The 27,624-nt window shown below is 42.8% G+C and overlaps 2 protein-coding genes across 3 annotated transcripts in view; one reads left to right on the top strand and one right to left on the bottom strand.

The window, feature by feature from the left end:
- Window positions 1-11,367, bottom strand: part of LNX1 (ligand of numb-protein X 1) — a 229,478-nt gene extending 218,111 nt beyond the window's left edge. The window contains exon 1 of the mRNA XM_082462246.1: window positions 10,806-11,367. The gene's annotated coding sequence lies outside the window, so the exon portion shown is untranslated. The remainder of the gene's footprint in view (window positions 1-10,805) is intronic.
- The window catches only part of FIP1L1 (factor interacting with PAPOLA and CPSF1), a 313,257-nt gene extending 286,037 nt beyond the window's left edge, over window positions 1-27,220 (top strand). For both annotated transcript variants that reach the window (XM_082462294.1, XM_082462295.1), the window contains one exon: window positions 27,078-27,220. In XM_082462294.1, coding sequence (XP_082318420.1) covers window positions 27,078-27,205 — 128 coding nt within the window. In that variant the 3' untranslated portion in view covers window positions 27,206-27,220. The remainder of the gene's footprint in view (window positions 1-27,077) is intronic.
- The last annotated feature ends 404 nt before the right edge of the window (window positions 27,221-27,624 follow it).

The following is a 27,624-nucleotide window of genomic DNA, read 5'->3' as shown; positions in this document are numbered from 1 at the left end:
CCCACCTACTTGGGTAGGGTAAAAGAAAAAAGAAATAACAGAGACAAAAGAATAGGGATGGGACCTGCACCAGTGGGAGGGAGCCGTGAAGGAGGAAAGGTTTCCACACACTAGGAAGCCCCTTCGCGGGCGGAGACTGCGGGTGGCAGAGGGGGGAAGCTTCAGAGCCACGGAGGAGAGCGCAGCCACAGGGGTGCAGAGGGCAAAGCGGAGAGATCCCCACACAGAGGCTCGGCACCGACCAGCACTCACCAGCCCAAGAGGCTTGTCTGCTCACCCGCCAGGACGGGCGGTGGCTGGGAGCTGAGGCTCGGGCTTTGGTCGGATCGCAGGGAGAGGACTGGGGTTGGCGGCGTGAACACAGCCTGAAGGGGTAAGTGCGCCACAGCTAGCCGGGAGGGAGTCCTGGAAAAAGTCTGCAGCTGCCGAAGAGGCAAGAGACTTTTTCTTCCCTCTTTGTTTCCTGGTGCGCGAGGAGAGGGGATTCAGAGCGCCGCTTAAAGGAGCCCCAGAGACAGGGGCGAGCAGCGGCTATAAGCGCGGACCCCAGAGACGGGCATGAGATGCTAAGGCTGCTGCTGCCACCACCAAGAAGCCTGTGTGCGAGCACAGGTCACTCTCCACACCGCCCCTCCCGGGAGCCTGTGCAGCCTGCCACGGCCAGGCTCCCGTGATCCAGGGACAACTTCCCCAGGAGAATGCACGGCGTGCCTCAGGCTGGTGCAACGTCATGCCGGCCTCTGCCGCGCAGGCTCGCCCCGCCTCCGTACCCTTCCCTCCCCATGGCCTGAGTGAGCCAGAGCCCCCGAATCAGCTGCTGCTTTAACCCCGTCCTGTGTGAGCGAAAAACAGACGCCTTGAGGTGACCTACATGCAGAGGCGGGTCCAAATCCAAAGCTGAACCCCGGGAGCTCTGCGAACAAAGAAGAGAAAGGGAAATCTCTCCCAGCAGCCTCAGAAGCAGTGGATTAAAACTCCACAAACAACTTGATGTGCCTGCATCTGTTGAATATCTGAATACACAACAAATCATCCCAAATTCAGGAGGTGGACTTTGGGAGCAGGATATACTAATTTTTCCCCTTTTCCTTTTTTTGTGAGTGTATATGTGTATGCTTCTGGGTGAGATTTTGTCTGTATAGCTTTGCTTTATAATAGCTTTATTTTATTTCATTTTATTTTGTCCTCTTTCTTTCTATTTTTTCTCCCTTTTACTCTGAGCCATGTGGATGAAAGGCTCTTGGTGCTCCAGCCAGGCATCAGGGCTGTGCCTCTGAGGTGGGAGAGCCAACTTCAGGACACTGGTCCATAAGAGACCTCCCAGCTCCACGTAATACCAAATGGCAAAAATCTTTCAGAGATCTCCATCTCAACATCAAGACCCAGCTTCACTCAACGACCAGCAAGCTACAGTGCTGGACACCCTATGCCAAACAACTAGCAAGACAGGAACACAGCCCCATCCATTAGCACAGAGGCTGCCTAAAATCATAATAAGGCCACAGACACCCCAAAACACACCACCAGATGTGGACATGCCCACCAGAAAGACAAGATCCAGCCTCATCCACCAGAACACAGGCACTAGTTCCCTCCACCAGGAAGCCTACACACCCACTGAACCAACCTGAGCCACTGGGGACAGATACCAAAAACAACAGGAACTACGAACCTGCAGCCTGTGAAAAGGAGTCCCCAAACACAGTAAGATAAGCAAAATGAGAAGACAGAAAAACACACAGCAGATGAAGGAGCAGGGTCAAAACACACCAGACCTAACAAATGAAGAGGAAATAAGTAGTCTACCTGAAAAAGAATTCAGAATAATGATAGTAAGGATGATCCAAAATCTTGGAAATAGAATAGACAAAATGCAAGAAACATTTAACAAGGACAAAGAAGAACAAAAGAGGAACCAAGCAACGATGAAAAACACAATAAATGAAATTAAAAATACTCTAGATGGGATCAATAGCAGAATAACTGAGGCAGAAGATAAGTGACCTGGAAGATAAAATGGTGGAAATAACTACTGCAGAGCAGAATAAAGAAAAAAGAATGAAAAAAACTGAGGACAGTCTCAGAGACCTCTGGGACAACATTAGATGCACCAACATTCGAATTATAGGGGTCCCAGAAGAAGAAGAGGAAAAGAAAGGGACTGAGAAAATATTTGAAGAGATTATAGTTGAAAACTTCCCTAATATGGGAAAGGAAATAGTTAATCAAGTCCAGGAAGCACAGAGAGTCCCATACAGGATAAATCCAAGGAGAAACATGCCAAGACACATATTAATCAAACTATCCAAAACTAAATATAAAGAAAACATATTAAAAGCAGCAAAGGAAAGACAACAAATAACACACAAGGGAATCCCCATAAGGTTAACAGCTGATCTTTCAGCAGAAACTCTGCAAGCCAGAAGGGAGTGGCAGGATATACTTAAAATGATGAAGGAGAAAAACCTACAACCAAGATTACTCTATCTAGCAAGGATCTCATTCAGATTTGATGGAGAAATTAAAACCTTTACAGACAAGCAAAAGCTGAGAGAGTTCAGCACCACCAAACCAGCTTTACAACAAATGCTAAAGGAACTTCTCTAGGCAAGAAACACAAGAGAAGGAAAACACCTACAATAACAAACCCAAAACATTTAAGAAAATGGGAATAGGAACATACATATCAATAATTACCTTAAATGTAAATGGATTAAATGCTCCCACCAAAAGACACAGACTGGCTGAATGGATACAAAAACAAGACCCATATATATGCTGTCTACAAGAGACACACTTCAGACCTAGGGACACATATAGACTGAAAGTGAGGGGATGGAAAAAGATAGTCCATGCAAATGGAAATCAAAAGAAAGCTGGAGTAGCAATTCTCATATCAGACAAAATAGACTTTAAAATAAAGACTATTACAAGAGACAAAGAAGGACACTACATAATGATCAAGGGATCAATCCAAGAAGAAGATATAACAATTGTAAATATTTATGCACCCAACATAGGAGCACCTCAATACATAAGGCAAATGCTAACAGCCATAAAAGGGGAAATCAACAGTAACACAGTCATAGTAGGGGACTTTAACACCCCACTTTCACCAATGGGCAGATCATCCAAAATGAAAATAAATAAGGAAACACAAGCTTTAAATGATACATTAAACAAGATGGACTTAATTGATATTTATAGGACATTCCACCCCAAAACAACAGAATACACATTTTTCTCAAGTGCTCATGGAACACTCTCCAGGATAGATCATATCTTGGGTCACAAATCAAGCCTTGGTAAATTTAAGAAAATTGAAATCGTATCAAGTATCTTTTCCGACCACAATGCTATGAGACTAGATATCAAGTACAGGAAAAGATCTGTAAAAAATACAAACACATGGAGGCTAAAAAATACACTACTTAATAACCAAGAGATCACTGAAGAAATCAAAGAGGAAATCAAAAAATACCTAGAAACATATGACAATGAAAACACGACGACCCAAAACATATGGGATGCAGCAAAAGCACTGCTAAGAGGGAAGTTTATAGCAATACAAGCCTACCTCAAGAAACAGGAAACATCTCGAATAAACAACCTAACCTTGCACCTAAAGCAATGAGAGAAAGAAGACCAAAAAAAACCCAAAGCTAGCAGAAGGAAAGAAATCATAAAGATCAGATCAGAAATAAATGAAAAAGAAATGAAGGAAATGATAGCAAAAATCAATGAAACTAAAAGCTTGTTCTTTGAGAAGATAAATAAAATTGATAAACCATTAGCCAGACTCATCAAGAGAAAAAGGGAGAAGACTCAAATCAATAGAATTAGAAATGAAAAAGGAGACATAACCACTGACACTGCAGATATACAAATGATCATGAGAGATTACTACAAGCAACTCTATGCCAATAAAATAGACAACCTGGAAGAAATGGACAGATTCTTAGAAATGCACAACCTGCCGAGACTGAACCAGGAAGAAATAGAAAATATGAACAGACCAATCACAAGCACTGAAATTGAAACTGTGATTAAAAATCTTCCAACAAACAAAAGCCCAGGACCAGATGGCTTCACAGGCGAATTCTATCAAACATTTAGAGAAGAGCTAACACCTATCCTTCTCAAACTCTTCCAAAATATTGCAGAGGGAGGAACACTCCCAAACTCATTCTACGAGGCCACCATCACCCTGATACCAAAACCAGACAAAGATGTCACAAAGAAAGAAAACTACAGGCCAATATCACTGATGAACATAGATGCAAAAATCCTCAACAGAATACTAGCAAACAGAATCCAACAGCACATTAAAAGGTTCATACATCATGATCAAGTGGGGTTTATTCCAGGAATGCAAGGATTCTTCAATATACGCAAATCAATCAACGTGATACATCATATTAACAAATTGAAGGAGAAAAACCATATGATCATCTCAATAGATGCAGAGAAAGCTTTCGACAAAATTCAACACCCATTTATGATAAAAGCCCTGCAGAAAGTAGGCATAGAGGGAACTTTCCTCAACATAATAAAGGCCAATGACAAACCCACAGCCAACATTGTCCTCAATGGTGAAAAACTGAAACCATTTCCACTAAGATCAGGAGCAAGACAAGGTTGCCCACTCTCACCACTATTATTCAACATAGTTTTGGAAGTGTTAGCCACAGCAATCAGAGAAGAAAAAGAAATAAAAGGAATCCAAATCGGAAAAGAAGTAAAGCTGTCACTGTTTGCAGATGACATGATACTATACATAGAGAATCCTAAAGATGCTACCTGAAAACTACTAGAGCTAATCAATGAATTTGGTAAAGTAGCAGGATACAAAATTAATGCACAGAAATCTCTTGCATTCCTATACACCAATGATGAAAAATCTGAAAGTGAAATTAAGAAAACACTCCCGTTTACCAATGCAACAAAAAGAATAAAATACCTAGGAATAAACCTACCTAAGGAGACAAAAGACCTGTATGCAGAAAATTATAGGACACTGTTGAAAGAAATTAAATATGATACAAATAGATGGAGAGATATACCATGTTCTTGGATTGGAAGAATCAACATTGTGAAAATGACTCTCCTACCCAAAGCAATCTACAGATTCAATGCAATCCCTATCAAACTACCACTGGCATTTTTCACAGAACTAGAACAAAAAATTTCACAATTTGTATGGAAACACAAAAGACCCCGAATAGCCAAAACAATCTTGAGAACAAAAAATGGAGCTGGAGGAATCAGGCTCCCTGACTTCAGACTATATTACAAAGCTACAGTAATCAAGATAGTTTGGTACTGGCACAAAAACAGAAATATAGATCAATGGAACAGGATAAGCAAGCCCAGAGATAAACCCACGCACATATGGTCACCTTATCTTTGATAAAGGAGGCAAGCACATACAGTGGAGAAAAGACAGCCTCTTCAATAAGTGGTGCTGGGAAAATTGGACAGGTACATGTAAAAGTATGAAATTAGAACACTCCCTGACACCATGCACAAAAATAAACTCAAAATGGATTAAAGACCTAAGTGTAAGGCCAGACACTATCAAACTCTTAGAGGAAAACATAGGCAGAACACTCCATGACATAAATCACAGCAAGATCCTTTTTGACCCAGCTCCTAGAGAAATGGAAATAAAAACAAAAATAAACAAATGGGACCTAATGAAACTTAAAAGCTTTTGCACAGCAAAGGAAACCATAAACAAGACCAAAAGACAACCATCAGAATGGGAGAAAATATTTGCAAATGAAGCAACTGACAAAGGATTAACCTCCAATATTTATAAGCAGCTCATGCAGCTCAACAACAAAAAAACAAACAGCCCAATCCAAAAATGGGCAGAAGACCTAAATAGACATTTCTCCAAAGAAGATATACAGATTGCCAACAGACACATGAAAGAATGCTCAACATCATTAATCATTAGAGAAATGCAAATCAAAACTACAATGAGGTATCATCTCACACCGGTCAGAATGGCCATCAACAAAAAATCTACAAACAATAAATGCTGGAGAGGGTGTGGAGAAAAGGGAACACTCTTGCACTGTTGGTGGGAATGTAAATTGATACAGCCACTATGGAGAACAGTATGGAGGTTCCTTAAAAAACTAAAAATAGAACTACCATATGACCCAGCAATCCCACTACTGGGCATATACCCTGAGAAAACCATAATTCAAAAAGAGTCATGTACCAAAATGTTCACTGCAGCTCTATTTACAATAGCCAGGACATGGAAGCAACCTAAGTGTCCATCATCAGATGAATGGACAAAGAAGATGGCACATATATACAATGGAATATTACTCAGCCATAAAAAGAAATGAAATGGAGGTATTTGTAATGAGGTGGATGGAGTTAGAGTCTGTCATACAGAGTGAAGTAAGTCAGAAAGAGAAAAACAAATACAGTATGCTAACACATATATATGGAATCTAAGGGAAAAAAAGAAAAGGTCATGAAGAACCTAGTGGCAAGACGGGAATAAAGACACAGACCTACTAGAGAATGGACTTGAGGATATGGGGAGGGGGAGGGGTGAGATGTGACAGGGTGAGAGAGTGTCATGGACATATATACACTACCAAATGTAAAATAGATAGCTAGTGGGAAGCAGCCGCATAGCACAGGGAGATCAGCTCGGTGCTTTGTGACCACCTAGAGGGGTGGGATAGGGAGGGTGGGAGGGAGGGAGATGCAAGAGGGAAGAGATATGGGAACATATGTATATGTATAACTGATTCACTTTGTTATAAAGCAGAAACTAACACACCATTGTAAAGCAATTATACTCCAATAAAGATGTTTAAAAAAAAAAAAAAAAGCTATTATGTGGGCTGAGTAAGGCAGTCACCCTTGTGGGGGGGTGGAGGAGATATGGTGGCCCAGACAGGGTAAGGAGATCAGCCACAGAGAAGGGCTGACCCGCACAAGGGCCGGAGCCTGGATGGGCAGCGTCAGATTCCAAGCGGGATGAGGAGGGCACGTGTGTGGGGAAGGGGGCAGGGGTCATGATAGCAGCTGGTTACATTCAGGGGCCTGATCAAATAAGCAAGTGTATTAAGGATAATGGAAATCAGGCTCCATAAGTGTTAGAGAAGGAACTTACAATATGGAAAGTGAGAAAGCTAGGATGAGCCCTGTGGTGCTGGATTGGAATTGGAAGTACCAGAGTGAATTTATGGTTTTCAGTATATGTGGATCATCTACAGAAATAATATAGATGTATATATACACACACTAGCTCTGTCCACTGAAAGACTCAGGGAACAGCAATACCTAAATTAGCAGTGAGCACACCGGGCAGTCAGAATTGGCATTCTAAATAATCCCGCACATAATGGAACCAGAGCTCCTTGGAGAAATAGCTAATTTTAAAGCTGGAACATGTCATTGTAACAGGAAGTAAAGAAGTGTTCAAATGATGATGGGAACATGTCAAAAGGGCACACTGACAGCTTGGGAATGAGATATTTACATAATTTCAAGGTCCTTTTCTAAGAACACTTATTAATTAAAAAGAGGAAGAAGAGTAACTTTCCAGTGGAGTACCCTAGCAGACACCACTTTAATCAAGTGATCTCAGTGAAATTCAAAATCATCTGCTGCCTGATAGGATGCAGTGGGAAGAACACAACATCACTTCTGTGATATTCTTGCCAAAGTTGTAGAACTTGAATCTAAACGTGAGGAAATTCAGACAAACCCCAAGAGAGGAACGTTCTACAGAATAACTAGCCTGTATTTTTTAAAAGTGTCAAGGTCATGAAAGTGAAAGAAATACCGAGGAAAGGTTGCATATTGGAGCAGACTAAGGAGATGTTACAACTAAATGCAGTGCTTGATTCAAAAGTACTCTTTTTGCTATCAAGGCTATTATTGGGACAACTGACAAAAACTTGAACTGATCTGAGGATCCAATGACAATGAAAACTTACTGGGGTCTGAGGATTAGATAATAGTAATGTATCAACGTTAAGTTCCTGATTCTGTGGTTGTGTAGGAGAATGTCCTTGTTTATGGGAAATGCACACTACAGTATTTGGGGAAGATGAGGCATCATTTTGGCAGCTTATTCTCAAAGGGTTCAGGAAAAATATAGTATAAAATTCTTTGTAGTATACGTGCAACTTTTCTGTAAGATTGAGATTTTTCAAAATAATCTATATCTATATCTATACCTATATCTACATCTACATGTAATGGATATCTTAGGTTGGAATTATAATGTTTTTCAGACTTGCCAGGACACAGGTACCCAGAGGCTGCTTTGGGAGGACAAAGCTTGGAGTGGCTGCCCCGAGAGTAGAATCAGGGTGTGTCTGCTTCATGTTGGTTCTCTGCTGAGGTGTAGGAGATGGGCATTCTCACCCCACTCATTTAGTAAAGAAAGGACAGATTCCTGAATAACTAGAGAGAGAGAACACAGTATCTATAGGGCTGATCACGCCGGCCACTTGACTTATCTGATGATGGGCTCCCTGCCAGAACCAAGGAAGTAGAAACATTGAGTGCCCGTTTGTCCTCTGCGGAAGTCTGTGGGATAACTAAGGTCCAGTTCATTAGTGTCTATCTGGAATGTAGATTGTGCAGGGGATCCCTTGTTCATTTGAGGCTTGGCCTAAAATGCTGATAATAACCACCACTGCCTATTGGGCGCCTTCTAAGGGTCAGAAACTGGGATAGGTGGCTCATGTGTTCTTTTTATAATCATCACAATGGTTCTCCTTTTAAAGTATTGTCCCCATCTTATAGATGAGGAAATCAAGCTTGGAAAGGCTTAGTAACAGGCTCATTGTTATGGGTTGAATGGTATCCCCCCAGATGCATATGCTGAAGCCCTGTATCTCAGAATGTGGCTGGATTTGGAGATAGGGCCCTGAAAGAGGTGATTAAGTTAAAAAGAGGTCCTTAGGGTGGACCCTAATCCAACTGATTGGTGTCCTTAGAAGAAAAAAAAAAATTTGGACATGCAGAGGGACACCGAGGGTACAGGTGCACAGAGGAACGACCATGCAAGGACACAGCAAAAAGGCGGCGGTCTGCAAGCCAAGGAGAGCGGCCTAACCCTGATGTTGGACTTCTAGGCTCCAGAACTATGACAAAATACGTTTCTGCTGTTTAAGCCATGCGGGCTGTGGTATTTTGTTATGGCAGCCTGAGCAGACTGGCATGGTTATGCTAGGCATCTGGTGGAGATGAAGCTGGTATTCAAAATCAAATCCGTGTAGCTCTGTTCTGTGTCACCTTCCTACACACAGGGCCTCTGCTGTGAAAATTCTTCCCACCTCCTCCAACAGGCCGCCCAGAACAACCATCCAAAATCTCACCGACTGAGTAGATCCCTCCTCTGCCGTCCCACAGCCCTTACCACACTGCATAGAGTTAGTGGCACACAACTAACTCACAATACTGTGATCAAATTGAGAGTAGGGCTCCCTTCATCTGTATCCCTGGCATCTCCCATGGAGTCAGGCACATGGTATTTAAGTAGTTAGTATGTATTGAGCACTTACGTGCCAGCAAAGATTTTACATGCATTATCTCATTTAAACCTGAAGACAACTCCTTGAGGTAGGTATCGCCATTATTCCCATTTTACATATCAGAAAACTGAGGTCAGAGGGGTTAACTGAGTTACCCCAGGACATAGAGCTAGTAGGTGGTGGAACCAGGATTCATGTCCAGGTGGTCTAATTCCCCGGTCCGTGCTCTGCACCCCCTGCCCTGCTGTCGCAGTCTTGCTGTAAATGCCCACTCCCTCCCTACCTGGGGGGCCGTGCTGATCTGAAAAGCTCTCCTTCAGCACAAGTCCGTACTTCATGCTAAGCCCAAGTGTGAAGCTACCCTCCTGTGGAGAGCCTTCTCACACACAACCTCCCCTCTCAGGCCCCGCTCTGTACTCCTTCAGCACCTCCTGGGCATACGGTCTGCACCACACCCTGACATGGGACCCAGAGCTGGGCACTGGGGCCATCACTTAGCGACATTTGTTGAACTGGCATCCATGCCCAGGGATGGAAGTAAACAGGGATACGTAACATGGTGGCACAGTCCTGGATACTGTGACTCTCCACATCTGGATTATCTAGGAGAGTTCCAGTTGCTAAAATTCCATCCTCTCATCAGATCGTTTGCCAGAATATGTGGCAGAGAGTGTAGTCTGGTATTTGGTTTAGAAAGTAGAGTCACCATTCTACTGAAAAGAGGCAGGAGTGGAGACGAGGTGAGCGGTCTGTCACTCACCTCCCTACGTGCTGCTGGGCAAAGCACGATTTCTCTGGACCTAAGTGTCTCCGAGGGTAAAATTGCAGTGGCAATGCCCATTTTTCCGGTAGAAATGGGACAAAACCTGTGAATGTGTTCTGAATACTGATGAAGAATAATGTTATATAAACCCAGTCACCATTAGTGGGATTACTTACGCTTTTACTGACCTGTTTTGGCCAGTAAAAAATGAAATTAAAAAAGTAGTTTTTATTTTTGAAAGTAAAGGAAGAGGTGTCCATGAAGAATGCAGAAAAAAATCGAACATAAAGAGAGCAAATGTCCTGAGGCCTTTCTAGAGTGCTTTGAAAAAGACAGAACTAGATATTCCTAGGTTCTTCTCAACAAGCTGGCGTGTGCGTGTGTGTGTGTGTGTGTGTGTGTGTGTGTGTGTGTGTGTGTGTGTAGTGGGCTGGGTGGAGGCTGGGCTGCGGTAGTCAGGGGCAAACTTCTCCCCAGTTGCCTGAGATACCACCCTCGGGAGGAAGCAGGCCTCTTACCTTTGCCGCATTGCGGATCAGTTTCCAGCCGTGTGAGGCCTCCAGGTAAAGTCCATTTGGGAGCTGAGTTTTTCTGATTCAGCAGTAGCCCAGGAAAATTTCCCTTCTCTTTCCTGTGCCCCGTCCAGACATGCACGAGAACCACTCTGCCCTGGAGTTAATCAGCTGGTCCTGTGCCCCTGCTGCAGGCTCTGCAGCATAAACTGATGCATAAACCTGAGAGCAGCCTCTGGGGAGCTTCCAGGGAGAGCGGCCCCCGCAGGGCAGCCACTCAGGAGTATCAACGACAAGTCCGTTCTGGTTTGGATGGGGCCGGGGCTCCCTCCAACTTCCTTTCGCTCTCGCCAAAGCTGGGATCCTTTTGTTCACCTTTAGGGCTGCCAAGTCAGGCCTACCGCACCCCTGGATGTTGTTTTCCTGCAGGCAATGGGAAAATGAGCTTGGAGCCAGGGAAGGGAAATCAACAAGGAAATAAACACAGGGTCACTGCCCCTCCATGTCCTCACCAGACTGGGACATCATCATGCTGGGACCACTTCCTAAAGAGGCAGGAGCTGGCCACTGCCGGGATGGACCTCAGAGTCCCAGGCATCTTTTAATTTTTATATATGTAAAGAAGTGTGCATTTATATCAGAAGCGTGAGATCTGTATCGGACAAATCAAGCAATCCTGACTGCTCCAATGTCTTGCCAAATCTTTCAAAGGTTTTCCATAGGCAGCCTCTGTCGTAACCGAACACTGGCAAACATTTGTAGACAAAGGAAAAGAAGGAGCAAGTTTACGGCTGACGCTAGCTAAGACTTTTAAAGATACAGATAAGACTTTTAAAGATATCCTCTATTCCTTAAAAAACTAAAAATAGAACTACCATACGACCCAGCCATCCCACTACGGGGCATATACCCTGAGAAAACCATAATTCAAAAAGAGTCATGTACCAAAATGTTCATTGCAGCTCTATTTACAATAGCCAGGACATGGAAGCAACCTAAGTGTCCATCATCGGATGAATGGATAAAGAAGATGTGGCACATATATACAATGGAATATTACTCAGCCATAAAAAGAAACGAAATTGAGATATTTGTAGTGAGGTGGATGGACCTAGAGTCTGTCATACAGAGTGAAGTAAGTCAGAAAGAGAAAAACAAATACCGTATGCTAACACATATATATGGAATCTAAGAAAAAAAAAAAGGTCATGAAGAACCTAGGGGTAAGACGGGAATAAAGACACAGACCTACTAGAGAATGGACTTGAGGTCATAGGGTGGGGAAAGGGTAAGCTGTGACAAAGTGAGAGAGTGGCATGGACATATATACACTACCAAACATAAAATACATAGCTAGTGGGAAGCAGCCGCATAGCACAGGGAGATCAGCTCGGTGCTTTGTGACCGCCTAGAGCGGTGGGATAGGGAGGGTGGGAGGGAGGGAGACGCAAGAGGGAAGAGATATGGGGGCATATGTATATGTATAACTGATTCACTTTGTTATAAAGCAGAAACTAACACACCATTGTAAAGCAATTATACTCCAATAAAGATGTTAAAAAAAATAAAGATATCCTCTAAAGATACAGGATTATTGTTTACATAAAGATTTCTTCTACTCACTCTTCAATGTCACGGTCATCATCGGCAGCATCATCGTCGCTAGCATTTATTGAGAACTTACTGTCCACCAGGTCCTGGGCTAATGACCTCATCTGTGTTAGTTCATATAATTCTTGACATAATACTGTCATTCTCATTCCCATTTTGTAGATGAAGAAAATGAAGATTAGAGAGATTAAGTCACTCCTGCAAAGCGACCCAGCTAGTTAAAAATGTAGAAATTGCCTTTCTGGAAGGATGCTCTTCTGAGCCTTGCTTTTCCCAACAGTCAGCTTAAGCACTTCTGTGGACTGACAGCTCCAGTGATGGCCAAAGAGTTGCTTAAACAAACTCTTAGGTCTGGGAATAGAATTCTAAACAGAAACATGGCTCATTGTTTAGTTAAGTGGTCTTTCCCTGGAGTTATGAATTGGTGCTACCTTTATGTAACTTGTACATAGGACACACCTAGCCCAGAGCCTTCTCTTCTCTTTAATCCAAGGGGGTACTGCTGACTGCTGTCACCCGGCTCTCCACTATGATTCTGACTTACCCACCAGGAAGTGCCCTGTAAATCTCTTGGCCTCTGTGTGTGCTTCAGTTATGGCCTGATCACAAATTTGTCTTTTTGACTTTAAAGGCCTAACAGTTACAGGCTTCTTTTAATCAATAATCCAGGGGATGAACGATTCTAAGTTCCAGCCTGGAAACTTCTGCTTGATGAGAAGAAATCAGCATGTGTATTTTCAGTCCTAGGGTCCTACTGCAACTTTTTTTTTTTTTTTTTGGCCTCATCTTTACTTCCAACTGTTAGCATGTAGCTCTCTTGTGCAGTTACCCAGGGCAGCTGGCCGCTGGTCAAATGAAAGTAAAACCTTTTATTAGGAGACAGGGAGATGCCTCCCAGCAAAGTCCAAATTGTCCATTTTTGTAAATATATGACTTGCAACATCAGGGCAGCTGCTTGCCCTTGGGACGTTTGCATTTGGTTTGGTGGAGCTTGGGGGTACTTTGCTCTGGGTCCACATACGCCTTTAAACTTGAGGCTGGTCAGCTTTTCATTCTCAACAGAAACTAAAGACTTATTTACTGGATTTATGGCAATAAAAAAAAGAAGACTGGAAAGGGGCCGGGCATTTAGTTTAGATGTCATTTCATTTTTCTTCCCCAGTGGTTTACAACTAAACACAGTGTCCAGATATGTTTATAGAATCTGGTCTTGGAGTTCTTTGATGAGAAGAGGCAATTTATAACAGTCAAATGGGCCTTTCAACCTTATCGCATGAAATGAAAACCAAAATATTGGAAAGGACCTGATGTAATGAAGGCTTTCATGTTCCTCATCTGCTTCACAGCTTTTCACCAGCAGGGAATAAAGACAGTAGATTTGGGAACGGTCAGACACTTTGGGGGTTTCCATTAGGAAAGGTAAGTAAGGTAGATGGATTTTATTTCTCCTTCCTCTCCTTTGAGCATCTAGATCAGTACTGATTGAACTGGTTCCAAGATTTGAGTCCATTCTGGGATAAACAATAAACACACAAACCTCCAAAAAACTTTTTTTGCATGGTCATGTAACCAAGACAGCTGACTATTGGAAACAGAGAGAAGTCACAGATGAAAAACAGGACGTATTAATTTAGCTTTACAAATATGCCCTTTCCAAAGCCAGAATTACTCACTCCCTGGCAGCTCACAGCATGGGGACCTGGGTCTACTCAAACTCCATGGCTTTAGAATGTCCTTTCCATGTGGTGTGGGATGTTCCAGATGAATGACAGGCTCCAACTCAGCAGAAACCTCTAGATGAAATTTAAATCCTCATGTATTTTAATCATCATGGGAAAGCAAACGCAACTTCGCCATGCAAGGAAAAATTGCCCATTTTTAGAGTGTCCCACAAAAGTAACATGCCCAGTTATATGCAGAGAAACTGTTCTCATTTTGGGTGCATTTTGAAGGAGGGATATTAAATCTGAGCTATGTAAAATGCTAGAGGAGCTATTTCAGTATTATTTTTATTTCATTTTTTATTGAAGTATAGTTATTTTAGTTTCAGGTGATAGTTTTACAGCAAAGTGATTCAGTTATACATATATATATATATATTCATATATATATATATATATATATATATATACTTTTTCAGATTCTTTTCCCATATAGGTTATTACAAAATATTAAGTATAGTTCCTGTGCTATACAATAGGCCCTTGTTGTTTATTTCATATATAGTAGTATGTATATGTTACTCCCAAATTCCTAATTTATCGCTCCCCCCCATATTTCAGTATTCTGTGATCAAGAAATCAGAACCTGAGCAAGCTTTCTCTCAGGCTTGTTTTTACTCTTATAAGATGCTTAGGGTGAACATGGATTTATCAAAATAGGAGGTAGAAAATGGTTTCCTTAAACCATTATGGATTGCTTTTCTTTTCCTCGTCTAAGCACATAACTGATAGTTTGCCCACCCGTGCCCACAAATGGGAGAGGCAGTGAGGAGTCCGAAGCTCCACCCAGAGGCTTTAAATCCCATCTCCCATGCCAACAACTCCCATATTTGTATCTCTGGCTCAGACCTCTTTTCTGAGTTTCCGACCGTGTTCTCAGAGTCTCACTACCATCTCCAACTCCACCCATCCGAAAGCAACTCTTCATCTCTTCTTGCTTCTATGTCAGCCAATGGTCCTTTCAAACACCAGCTAGGAGACAACTCAGTAATCCAGGCGAGAGCTGAAGGTGGGTCGGCAATTGTAGTGGAAATAGAAGCAACGCTGCAGCCTCTCCCTCCAGTGGCACAGCCAATCCATGAGTCCGTTCTGACAATTCCACCTCCAAAGCTGATATCAACTGCAACCACTGCTTCTATTTCCACTACCACAATTGCCGACCCATCTTCAGCTCTCACCTGGATTACTGAGCTGTCTACCAAATCTGTACTCCACATTCCATCCAGAGCAGACTTTTTCAAAAGTAATTCAGATGATGCCATTAGCCTATCTAAAAGCCTCAAGGCTTTCTAGTGCAATAAGGAGGAAATATAAAATCCCCGACTTGGCCTGCTAGCCTTGGCATAATTTGATCCCCGCTCACCTCGCCAATGTTACCTCGGTGACACTAGCTTGGCTTCAGTTTCTCGAACACTCCCAGCTTTTCTCCATCTCACAGCTTTGCTATTCCTGGGCTGGCTTGTACTGATCTCCACCCCCCATCCTTAGCTCCCCTGCCAAAAGCATACAAACTCACTCTCTTCCTGCCTCTTTCTCATCTTTCAGGTCTCAGCTCAAATGTCATTTCCTAGCGACATATTCCCCCCACACCCATTTCCTCTATAGTACTTGATGTGATCTGTAAGTATATTATTTATTTGCCTATTTGCTTAATATAGAACTTATATAATTTACCCTCCCACACCCACCCCTCCACCTACAGCTAGGTTTCCTTCCATGAAAGCAGGAACTGTGTCTATTTTGTTCGCAGCTACGTGTCCAGGGCCTGGTACCTACCAGGTTCCTGGTTTTTTTTTAAGTTGAATGAAGGAATGAGTAATTGAAAAAAAATTGTTTTTCTCTCAATTCAGATCACTTAAGGAAGAGTTTCTTAAATGGTTGTCGAGAGGTACTTACTTGTCCTTATTCATAGGCAGATATAGTTTTCCCTGTGTAGATGTAGAGAATTAGCAAATAACTGTGGTCTTAGAGAATCGAACCAAGGTCTCCCTTCCAAGGAACCACTTGCTATTGCTTCTGGGAGGGCCACCCCGCAGCCCAGGGGAACGTGGGGGGAGGAGAGGGGGACGGACTGGTATGGACCCAGGACTGATGTATTTCTGACTTTCCGTGTTGGATTTTGTAATTCGTTGCCCACGAAAACAGTAAGGCAGAGCAGAGACTGTACTGCTATAAAAACTTTGGGGGACCAGCTTTGGGAAACCAAACACCATTTAGATTTAGAACATCAGTTTATAGGGGAAAATGTGTTCCAAATTCTGACAGCCAACATACCCAAAAAACCCCCCAGAATGAAAAACCAGACCTCTCAGAACAAGAATTCTTTCTAAGCGGGAGCGGCCCGTTTTGTGTTTCATATGAATCGTCAAATATATGGTGACTCATCACCAGCTACGTCCTCCCTGACTGCTCATCTTAATTTGGTTCCTAGTGAGCATGTGTTGGATGGCATTGGGGAGGCCCATGAGATAGTTTACTCACACAGGCGTTGTGTTTATTTGGGTTGAGGCACAGCCCGGAAACATTTATTTTCCTGTCCATATTTCTGAAGGAACTTCCTGCTCATTCCCCAGGAAGGAGCAATCTGGGACCTCACTTCCAGCCACCTCCTTAGCTCCCATCTTGCTGCTCCCAAGAGGAGAAGTAATGACCAATCTGATTGGTGAAACAGGGTGAGCAGGTCCTTCCCTGGGCCCCCCCTACGCGAGGTACTGGGCTGTTGCACTGAAAAGCAAGGGCCTCTTTCCCTTTGCCTCTTGGCTTTTGTCTGGTGACTCTCGGATGAAGGGAGGGCGTGCCTGTGTGGCCCTTGTCTCCCCGTTATAGGCAGGCCATGTGGGGACGCCAGGCCTGAGGACACCAGCCTCTGCTTTCTTGCTTCAATTTTCTTCCCTCTCACTGGTTAGACGAGTCAGACTCTCGTGGGTCTTATAGTTCAGGAAAGGTGGCAGGAAGCTCTGCATTGGTCTCCGTCCAGCTCCTCAGAACGCAGATGCTGTATTGAGAGTCCCCCTTGCTCTAGATTTCTGTCCTCAACCAGAAGGAGACATCCGCCTCCCCCCAACGTCGGTAATTTGTGTTTGTATTTTAACTTGTTCCTTTCATAAACATCTTTTCTATACCTATGTATAAAATGCACACGAAAATAAATCTCACACTGGAGTTAGAAAGTGTGTAAATCAGGTGTTTGCCTTGTCTCCAATACCAGAGGTAAAATGAAGTCTTTCTGTAGCCTAGATTTTTCAACAAAATCCAGGAAAACTCTCTGAGGAATTTTATATTAAGCGGCTTTGGGGACTTCCCTGGTGGCGCAGTGGTTAAGAATCCGCCTGCCAATGCGGGGCACATGGGTTCGAGCCCTGGTCTGGGAAGATCCCACATGCCGCGGAGCAACTAAGCCCGTGCGCCACAACTACTGAGCCTGCGCTCTAGAGCCCACAAGCCACAACTACTGAAGCCCGTGTGCCACAACTACTGAAGCCAGAGCGCCTAGAGCCCTTGCTCTGCAACAAGAGAAGCCACTGCAATGAGAAGCCCGTGCACCGCAAAAAAGAGTAGTCCCGCTCCCAGCAACTAGAGAAAGCCCGCGTGCAGCAACGAAGACCCAACACAGCCAAAAAAGAGGAAAAAAAAAAAAAAAAAAGCGGCTTTGCCCTTGAGTCAAACCAAACAAATGCACACAGCCATGCGTCCCATCTCCATACCTAGGATTTCTGTTCTACACTTTCGTCATCCATGTAATAATAGGTTTACAATGCTTTGCTCACAAATCAGCATCATGTCATTGAAGGGAAAAGGCCTAGAAGGATGTAAGGGATTGCTCAAAACCACAGTGAGTCTTGGTGCTGGGCACACAAATCAGATATCCAGCTCTCAAACCTGCATGCCAGAAACCCCAAATTAATTCTCAAGGGCTGCAGTTTCTCCTAACAGGTTCCTGGGAAAACTGTTTGCAATCTCTGGGGAAAGGCTGTCTTTTTCATATTTATACACATTAGGTGCCCCAGATTACTGTCTTGAGGGGATTTGGGGGCAGAGGTTGGGCAATAAAGAAAAATAAAACGAGTTGTTACACCAAGAAAAATCCAGTTTTCTTTGCAATGTCTGTAAGTTTTTAATCAGAGTAGGAAGAACACATAGATTTGAACTCTTCCACTAAGTCACAAATATTAGAAATTCTGAGCAATCCGCTTATGAGCTCCATGAAAGATGTCTTTATATATATATTTCTTTAAGCTTTAAATTTTTTTTGATTTTTAATTTTTTTATTGAAGTATAGCTGATTCACAGTGTTCTGTTAGTTTCTTATTAGATGCTTTTTTTTTTTTTTTTTTTTAAGTTAAGGATATTTCCCTTTGAGGTGAAACTGCCTCTTTCAGGACTGTGTGAAGTGCCATGAGACTAAATATTGTACATTCTGGGACAGTCATAGAGAAGAGGATCAAACTGTAATCTATTAGGCAAAGACTATAGTCTCCTCTAGAATTTTGTTTCCAGCCCTGAGGATACTGTAAATACTTAATAAATAATAAATAAATATCACAATAATAACTATTATGAATGAAGATAATAATGTAAGGGGAACTCAGATTTCTTACAATCCAGAAAGAAATTTGTGGAGTTATCTCAGACTTTAGGAAAAAAAAATCCCAAGACTCTATGACACTTATCTCTATTTTCAGGGGACAAAAGGCTTTAGATTCCTTATTTTGAAAAGGCCTCGTCAACTGCACTGATGAAGTGATTGGGTCGGTTGAGTTTTAAAACCACATTGCAATGAAAAAGCGATTGGAAAACATATAACTGCATTTTGTCTTCAAATGTGACGTTCTCTAAACTGGTTCAGACAGCTGGACCCCATTTTGTGTTTGTTTTTTCAGATTCTTAGTGTTCTAAACTTGATCCAGCTGTATGTACTAATTGCATTTCAGTGACTAGGTTGGATGTTGTCTTTTCGGGAAAACCTCATTTAAAAAGAAAACGGATGCTTAAATCTCATTGTTGTTGCCTTATTACTGTAGTCTCGATGCTATCCTTGGTCAGAGAGCCTTCATTTCGGTACACCAAGCCTGTGCTGATGTTCTGGGGCATGCGGCACAGTTATTAGAACTGAAATGTCCAGAGCAATCGTGCCAGAGGGCCGCTGAAGACTCTTAAATGGATTTGTACCTCTTTCCCCAGCCCAGTTACTCATATTCATGTGTACATACAAATGCTTTGAATATCAAGAGAAATTATTTTTGTTTAAAAAATTATAGAAGTAAAACATTCTTAGGGAAAAAACTCAAACAAGTCTGAAGAAAAAAGGGCCTCAACTAAAAAATATGTCTTTCTGCCTCTTAGTGCCCAACATCAACAACACACACAAACACACACTCACTTGTTCCCAGCCTCTAGGGATAATCATTAGATAGATAGATAGATAGATAGAGAGACAATATTTATCTTTGTGTTGTATATGTGTATATTTATGTGTGTGTACACACACACACACACACACAGAGGTCATAAATTATTTGCATCTCTTATTATCTAACGCTGTGTAACAAATCACTCTAATATTTTGTGGCTTAAAAGAACACTAACCATTTGCTATCTCTCAGCTTCTATGGACCAGGAATTAGGGAGAGGCTTGACCAAGTGATTCCAGGTTCCGGGGGGGTTGGGGGTTCTCATGAGGTTGTAGTCACGTGTTGGCTGGGGCTGCAGTTGTTTGAAGATCTGACTGGGGCTGGAAGATTCGCTTCCACCGTGGCTCACTCCCACAGCTGACATATTGGTGCCAGCTGTTGGCAGGAGGCCTCGTTTCCTCTTCATGTGGGCCTCTTCACGGGCTGCTTGAATTTCCTCATGAAATAGCATCTGACTTCCCCTATAGGGAGAGGTCCAAGAGAGCAAGGTGGAAGGTGCAAGGTGTGGTATGATCTAGCCTCAGAAGCTCTGTTATCACACAGCTGGTCCAGGTTCAATAAGGGAGGGACTATACAGAGGCATGGATCTCAGGAAGTGAGGATGACCGGGGGGCATCCTGGATGACAGCTTTGAGACAGCAACTCCCATTAAGAGATGAAGTCTATTTCTCCACTCCTTTATTCTGATCTAGCTTTGCAACTTGCTTTGACCAATAGAAACTGGGGGAAATAACATTGTCCGGGTCCTGAGGCAAGCTACCAGATTTCCTTTTTCTGCTCTCACCCTCTTGGAGTGCTGCTGCTATGTGAACAGCCCGGACTAGCCTCCTTGGGAATGAGAGAACAGGAAGAGAGAGGGGCCAGGTGGAGGGACCTGTCCCCGTCACCTCTGCTTAGGCCTCATATATGAGTGAGCACAGACAACACCACATACGGCAGAGACAAGCTGTCCTAGCTGAGCCCAACTCAAGTTGCCAAATCACAGAATCATGAATAAATATTGTTGCTTTAAGGCACTATAGCTTTTGGGATGGTTTGTTAAACAGCAGTAGAAAACTGATACAATATGATAAACAACAGTCCGTATTTTGTTGTTTTTAAACTCAACAATATACGGTAGGCATCCTTTCATGTCAGTACATAAAGATCTCCCTCATGTTTTAAAAAATGTTCCAATATAGAAATTTCATAATATGGAAATGCCACAGTTATTTAACATATTTACTATTAATGGACATTTAGGTTGTTAAAAATTTTTTGCTAAGGCAAGCAATGCTTTATGAACTTTATTTCTTGCTTACATTCACAGAAGTGGAATTGCTGGGTCAAGAGAATTATGTATTTAAATATTTCACGTGTCAAATTGCACTTCAGAATGCCAATTTCCATCCCACTTAACAGTGTATCAAATTTTAAAGGAAAATCTTAATAGCTACTTTCCGTCCTCTTCCTGAATTTGCCCTAGTTTGAAGCCAGGAGATTGGGAAACAGAGCTGAGATGAGGTATAGGACTGTGTGAAACTAGCACTTGCTTTAAGCTGTAGTGAGAACAGACCAAGGAGTCAGACGCAGGAGCAACGTGAGAGAGGAGTAGACGGAATCTTGGAGGAGGTTGGCACCTCCCATAGGACCCAAAGACACTTTTTCCGTCTCTGAGGGCTTTTTTGGAAATAAGTTTAATAGACAAGGCTGCCAACTAAAAGCTTTTAAAAATATATGACAATATTAAGCATTAAGTCTGAAGAATTAAAGACAGCCATCGTGGTTAGGGTCCTATAAAAATTTAACATTACAGCAGCTTAAATCTGACATGTCTGTCAAATTTTCAGCCAGAGCATCTGGATGAACCCCAGGCCCCAGGAGACCCTCTGTGATTCTAGCAAATAGCCATGATGCCTAACAGGCAGCATATGGCAGATACTATAAAGGGCTTTTTAAAATTATTATTATTGGAGTAAAATTGCTTTACAATATTGTGTTAGTTTCTGCTATACAATGAAGTGAGTCAGCTATATGTATACCTATATCCCCTCCCTCTTGGACCTCCCTCCCACCCCTCACCCCCCATCCCACCCATCTAGGTCGTCACAGAGCATGGAGCTGAGCTCCCTGTGCTATACAGCAGGTTCCCACTAGCTAGCTATTTTACACATGGTAGTGTATTTATGTCAAACCTAATCTCCCAATTCGTCCCACCCTCCCCTTGCCACCCCCACCCCCGTGTCCACATGTCCGTTCTCTATGTCTATGTCTCTATTCCTGACCTGCAAATTGGTTCATCTGTACCATTTTTCTAGATTCCACATATATGCATTAAGATACGATATTTGTTTTTCTCAAAGGGCTTTACATGTATCATTGAATTTACTTCACACAGCAGAGGAAGGAACTAAGGCACTGAGTAACTAAGTATCAATAACTTGCTCAAGTTTATAGTGGTATTAAGTGGAAGAACTGGCATTCTCCCAGAGGTTCTGATCACATCAACTTCGGCATGGTCAACCTGTTGGCTGCCATCCTTCCTTCCTGGAAGAGGCTGGAGATGTGTTCCCTTCCTGCCTCCCTTGCAGCTAGAACGTGTGATCCAGTATTGACCAATGGGACCTCAGGAGATGTCAGCTGAGGGAACTTCTGGGGAAGGCTTTCCCTCCTAATAAAAGAAGATGCCTGGAAAGAAATCTCTGTCTCTCTCTCTTTTTCATTGTCTCTCTCTTCCAGATATTGTGGGGTATAAATGTGTTGCCTAGAATGTGGCAGCCTTTTTGCACCTATGCTGCCGACCTTGAAGATGTCAGAGTGGAGAGAGGAAAACAGCTTCCATCCTTAAGGATACTGCTGATCTGCTGATCCAACCCTGTCCTTGCCCGTCTACCTCTCAAATTCTTGTTTTGTGAGATTACTAAATTCCTTTCTGTTTAAAACCACTCTCAGTGGAGGTATTCTGTTACTTGCAGCTGAAAGCAACTGAACTAAAACATTACTCCGTTATGCTGCCTCCCAGAAAATTTAATAATTGTAACCCAGGTATTTTAAAATTGTATTTTAAACAGAACTAAGAAATCTTGAAAGAAGAATCCAGAACACAGCTTCCGTAAATAGTCATGGAACTCCTGCTTGATTCTACTCTTTTTGCTACAAACACAGGAAAGGTTATTAATGACAAGTTTCAACATTTTAAAATGACTCATTAGCGACAAGTACAAAGGGAAAAAGCTAATTCATTTTTTAAGTGATGGAAAATCCTGGTTTTAAAAAGTGCTCTCCAATGTAACTGGCTGTGCAAAGGCCAAGTACTTATTGTTGAAATAAGAGGGAATCAGAAATATTAATTGGAAGTATCCCCACTATGGACCAGGAAACTTATATTCTGCCCTGCCCTTTTACCATGACCAGTTTTCAAATTTTTATATAATTATTCATCAAGAAATGGTCATCTATATTTGGAAAGTTTAAAAATTCAAAATGGCTCCAATTACTGCTAGTCTCCACTGGAAAACAGGATCCTTATTCTCTGATGTTCTGAGAAAGGATATTATTTAAGGGAATGAAATCTTGAAAGCAGTTTTGGTGGCAAACAAAAAAATGTTTGCTTCAGATTGTACTGCCCTCAATGGTAATCTCACTGCAGGTAAATTAGTAGGGGATTAGCATGGCAAACTTCACACCATCTGGTGAACCGCCAATAATGGCTGAGGTGATTGCTGGGAGGGGGGTAGTTTAGGATGGATAGTGGTGGAGGGAGAGGCTGAGTAACTGTTGCTGCCCTGAGACCACTGCAGCCAAAGGAGCAGTGGTTTGTCCTGCTAACCTCCCTCTTCTCAGTTTTCCCTCAGGAAGAGAGGCCAGTGGGAAACGTGGAGGAGCTGCTTCCTGAACCGGTGTGGAGAAGCAGAGCTTTGTGGTGTAAGGGGTGGATTGTGGTGGCATGGAGGTGCACGTTGTGGTTGCATTGTGTTCCCCCCTCCACCATTCAAGTGTTGCAGTCCTAATCCTCAGTATCTCAGAATGTGACCATACTTAGAGACAGCGTCTTTGCAGAGGTAACTGAGTTAAAATGAAGTCATCATCCAATATGGGCCCTAATCCAGTGACTAGAGTCCTCATTAAAAGGGGAACTGTGGTCACAGAAACACATAGAGAAAGACAATGTGGGGACATAGGGAGAAGATGCCATTACAAGCCGAGGAGAGAGGCCTGCCACACATCCTTCCCTCGTGGCCCTCAGAAGAAACCAACCCTGCTGACACCTTGGTCTCTGACTTCTAGCCTCCAGAACTAGGAGGAAATAAATTTCAGTTGTACCAGCCCCCCAGCTTGTGGTATTTGTTATAGCAGCCCTAGCAGACCCATACATTGCACTGTTCAGATCTCCCTCAAGAGAACCTGCCATGGGGAGGGCTGTGTACCGACAACCCCCTGCTCCCACCATCAGATCCACGGCAGCGTTCACACCAAGGCCACGCTGCCTGGGCCACTCCCTGCCAATGACTGAGCAGTGGGGGGCACTGGAACTGGGCTTTCCTGCCCAACGTGGGATCCTCTAATGGGTTGCCATTGCTCAAGCCTCCTCATCAGCCTGGCAGAGACTTTCTCTGGACCTCACTGTAGGCGGAAGCTCTTCCTACTCAATCCTCCTTCCATGTAGCTCTTCTTTCACAGGTTTTACACTTTACTTGTGCTGTCTAAGGGTCTCTCCACCTTCTTCAGCAACTTCCTACTTTATTCTTCATAGACTATATATATATATATCATATAGACATACATAGGTATATATCATAGAGATATATTCTTCCTATCTATCTATCTAATTTTCAACCATCCAAGTCTTTTTACTGTTAAATAAGTTTAAAAGCTTCCCAGCTAGTGTATATGGAACATCATAATTCATCAAAAGCCAAATACAAATGGAAGTTGACAAAGAGTTGAGAAAACATCTCAGAGTATCATTTTCTGAGCTTAATGACTTCACGAATTTCCTTTAAATAAGAAAATCGACAGCTTGACCAAGGGAATGGTAACACATATTGGCATATTATTGGTAGAAGTTAGTGTTAAGTACTTGGAGGCAGGAGAATGGGCCAGCTAAACCTTACAGGGTGGGACATTTCTGTTTCTATTTACCATATTGATAAAGAGCAAACTCAGCATCTCAGTGAATTTGACCCCTAAATAAGACAAAGAGTTATCTCTTAAATGCAAGGAAGGACTTATCAAGCAAATCAAAGAACTCGAATCTCTGCCTCTACAGCATTGAAGGAGGGGAAGTTTCCAGCTAGCCTCATATTAATTTTAGAATTGCAGAGCCCAGGACATGAAGCCAACCAAAGTCACGCACACATCGTGGGTAAACAACGCCACGCCAGCTGCTTTGGACCAGGCCAAACATATGGAGGGTGGAAACAAACAAGATTTCCTCCTAAACATTTGTTTATTATTCTTTACAATCTTTGTTCTTAGAGAAGAAAAATGAGATTGGTTAGAATTTTGGATCCATGTGTTTGTTTGCTTGCTTATTTATTTTTAGGTCTCTTTATTAGTTTTCTCCCATTAAAAATTAATAGCATCCCCATGAAAGAAAAAAATCTCAGCAGCCAGGGTTTCCCTGGTGGTGCAGTGGTTAAGAATCCACCTGCCAATGCAGGGGACACGGGTTCGAGCCCTGGTCCGGGAAGACCCCACATGCCACAGAGCAACTAAACCCATGTGCCACAACTACTGAGCCTGTGTTCGAGAGCCCGCTAGCCATAACTACTGAGCCCGTGGACCACAACTACTGAAGCCTGCGCACCTAGAGCCCGTGCCCTGCAACAAGAGAAGCCACCACAATGAGAAGCCCTGCTCACCACAACTAGAGAAAGCCCCCGTGCAGCAACGAAGACCCAACACAGCCAAAAAAAAAAAAAAAAAAAACTCAACAACCCAGAGGTAGATAAGGGAACAAATGAAAGTCCCTCAGTGTCTCCTTCCCCAACCCCCATTCTCCTTCTGTCCCGTGGCCGTCCCATCCCTCTGGTAGAGGGATAGTCCCACTCTGAGTCTCACTGTTAGTCATTGAGTGTGTCTCCTTCTAAACTTTTTCCTGTGCACACAAAAAGATAGTAGACTCTTTTAAGAGAAAAATTCATTGCCCATTTTTTTGAGGTAACCAATACTTTTTGTTACCACTCTCGAACATCTCAGAAAGATGAAAACAGGAGAAGGTCCAAGCTCAGGAACTTCCCGTCTGTGTCTGTGTGCCTCCAGAGACTCCTATACCTAATTTAATTAACATAAATTTACATAGTCACATGTGGCTGGCGGCTACTTGTGGGACAACACCGACCTAAGAAAGTGATCTTTCTCCAACGAAGACCCAATTCGTCAAAAATGGAAGGAATCTGATCCAGGTCCCCCAGCTCCCTCTACCTGGTCTCTTTTTCAAGTGATCCAGCCCTGATCCATTACATAATTTGGACTCTGAAAACTACAACCTTTAGATATAGGTGATGAAGTTTTTAAAAAGCCACACTCATTGGAAGTCGAAGTAGAGAGGGAGGATGGGGTTGGTCCCAGTGCTGTTTTCCTCTTGAGATAAAGTAAAATATGAACTGTCTGTAACCACACATTGGGAAATTGATGAAGTCTATTTCTGTGCCTTTATTAGGACAACCACATAAATAAATCCTGTTAGATGTTCACATGTTTACTGCTAAGAGGCCTGCAAAGAAGGAAATCCCTAGCCTGCCTTCGTTCTCCAGGCCAAATTGAATTGGCCTCACTCTAAAATACTCAGGGGCATTTTGATTCTTACCTGTTTTGATTCTTGTCTACTTCCTGGTCCTCCCTGTGGAGTAATCATCATCTCTCTTCTTGGATTCCGATTTGGGAAAACCTCACTCATTTTCCCTATTTGTTATGTGAGCTTCTTATACTAGATCCTGGCTAATCACAATTAGCTGTAAACTGCTCAGTGAGCAAATAGTGGGGAAGTTTGAAGGTGATGCTGCGTGGGGACATAAAATACCAGACAGCCTGTTCTTGGAACCAGAAAGGGTATGATGTGTGACTGGTATAGCCTAGACACACTCTCAAATTCAAAACCGGGTTTCTATCTTCTTTTCTTCTATTTCTTCTCAAATTGTTTTTGTGGCCAGAGGATATTACTTTACACACAAAGTCGTTTTGAAACTTCCAAGCATCCCTGAGGCAGCAATCACATTTGAAGCTAGTGGATACATGTGGTGGTTTCTGTTTCCCAAATAACAATGAAAAATGAAAAAAATACCTCATTTTTTCCGATTAAAAAATAATTCTGGCTTATTATTTTTAAAAGCACAGAAAGTAGAAAGAAGAAATTAAAAAGCACCAAACCCTTCCACTCTAATCACAGCTAATCATGCATATTTTTTATGAATATTATTTTAGACATTTTTTTCTGTATGTACACACAAATATATAACTCCTTTCTTAGGCTTGCAATGTCTGGAAGGTTACGAAGGCAGAACTCAGTTCCATAAAGAGAGCAATCATATGGGTCCAGAAGATGGTTCAAAATGTTGCCTTTCCCCTGGAATCGCATTTCAGGCAAACAGAGCCATCTCAGGTGGGAACCTGGCCCGAGCATCTTCTCTGGTCTACTTCCCTCTTCTCCCCATCCCCACACAATTCCCACAGTCTTTTCTAGCCCCTGCTTGTTTCCAGAGGGCTCAGATCCACTCTGGAGGGTTAGGGTCTTATCCTGCCTCATCCTGAAAGAGCTCTTCTTCCTGTGCAGGGAAGGGCATGAGCCTTAGAGCTGCAAGGAGAGATCAGCTTTGAGGGCCAGCACTCACCATCAAGTTCATCTTGACGGCTAAACCTCTGTCCACCTAAGTGCTTCTGTCTCACGCTCTTGCACCATTCTGTGCTGGAAAGCTGTACAAAGAAGAGGGGGATGTGACTTATTCTAGCACTTAAGGATAAGAAGACACATCAATAAAACCTGAATTCCATTGTGATCTTTTGGCAGTCAGGCCAGACTCCCGCCCAGGAATTCCCCTTTTAAGCCTGGATGTTTTCATCTATAAAATGGGGATAGTGATATTCACTTCACAGGGCTGTTTG

Source organism: Balaenoptera physalus, assembly GCF_965194825.1.
Source record: "Balaenoptera physalus genome assembly, chromosome: 5".
Taxonomy (NCBI): Eukaryota; Metazoa; Chordata; class Mammalia; order Artiodactyla; family Balaenopteridae; genus Balaenoptera; species Balaenoptera physalus.
The sequence above is the reverse complement of the archived record's forward strand: the minus strand, read 5'-3'. Positions and strand labels throughout refer to the sequence as shown.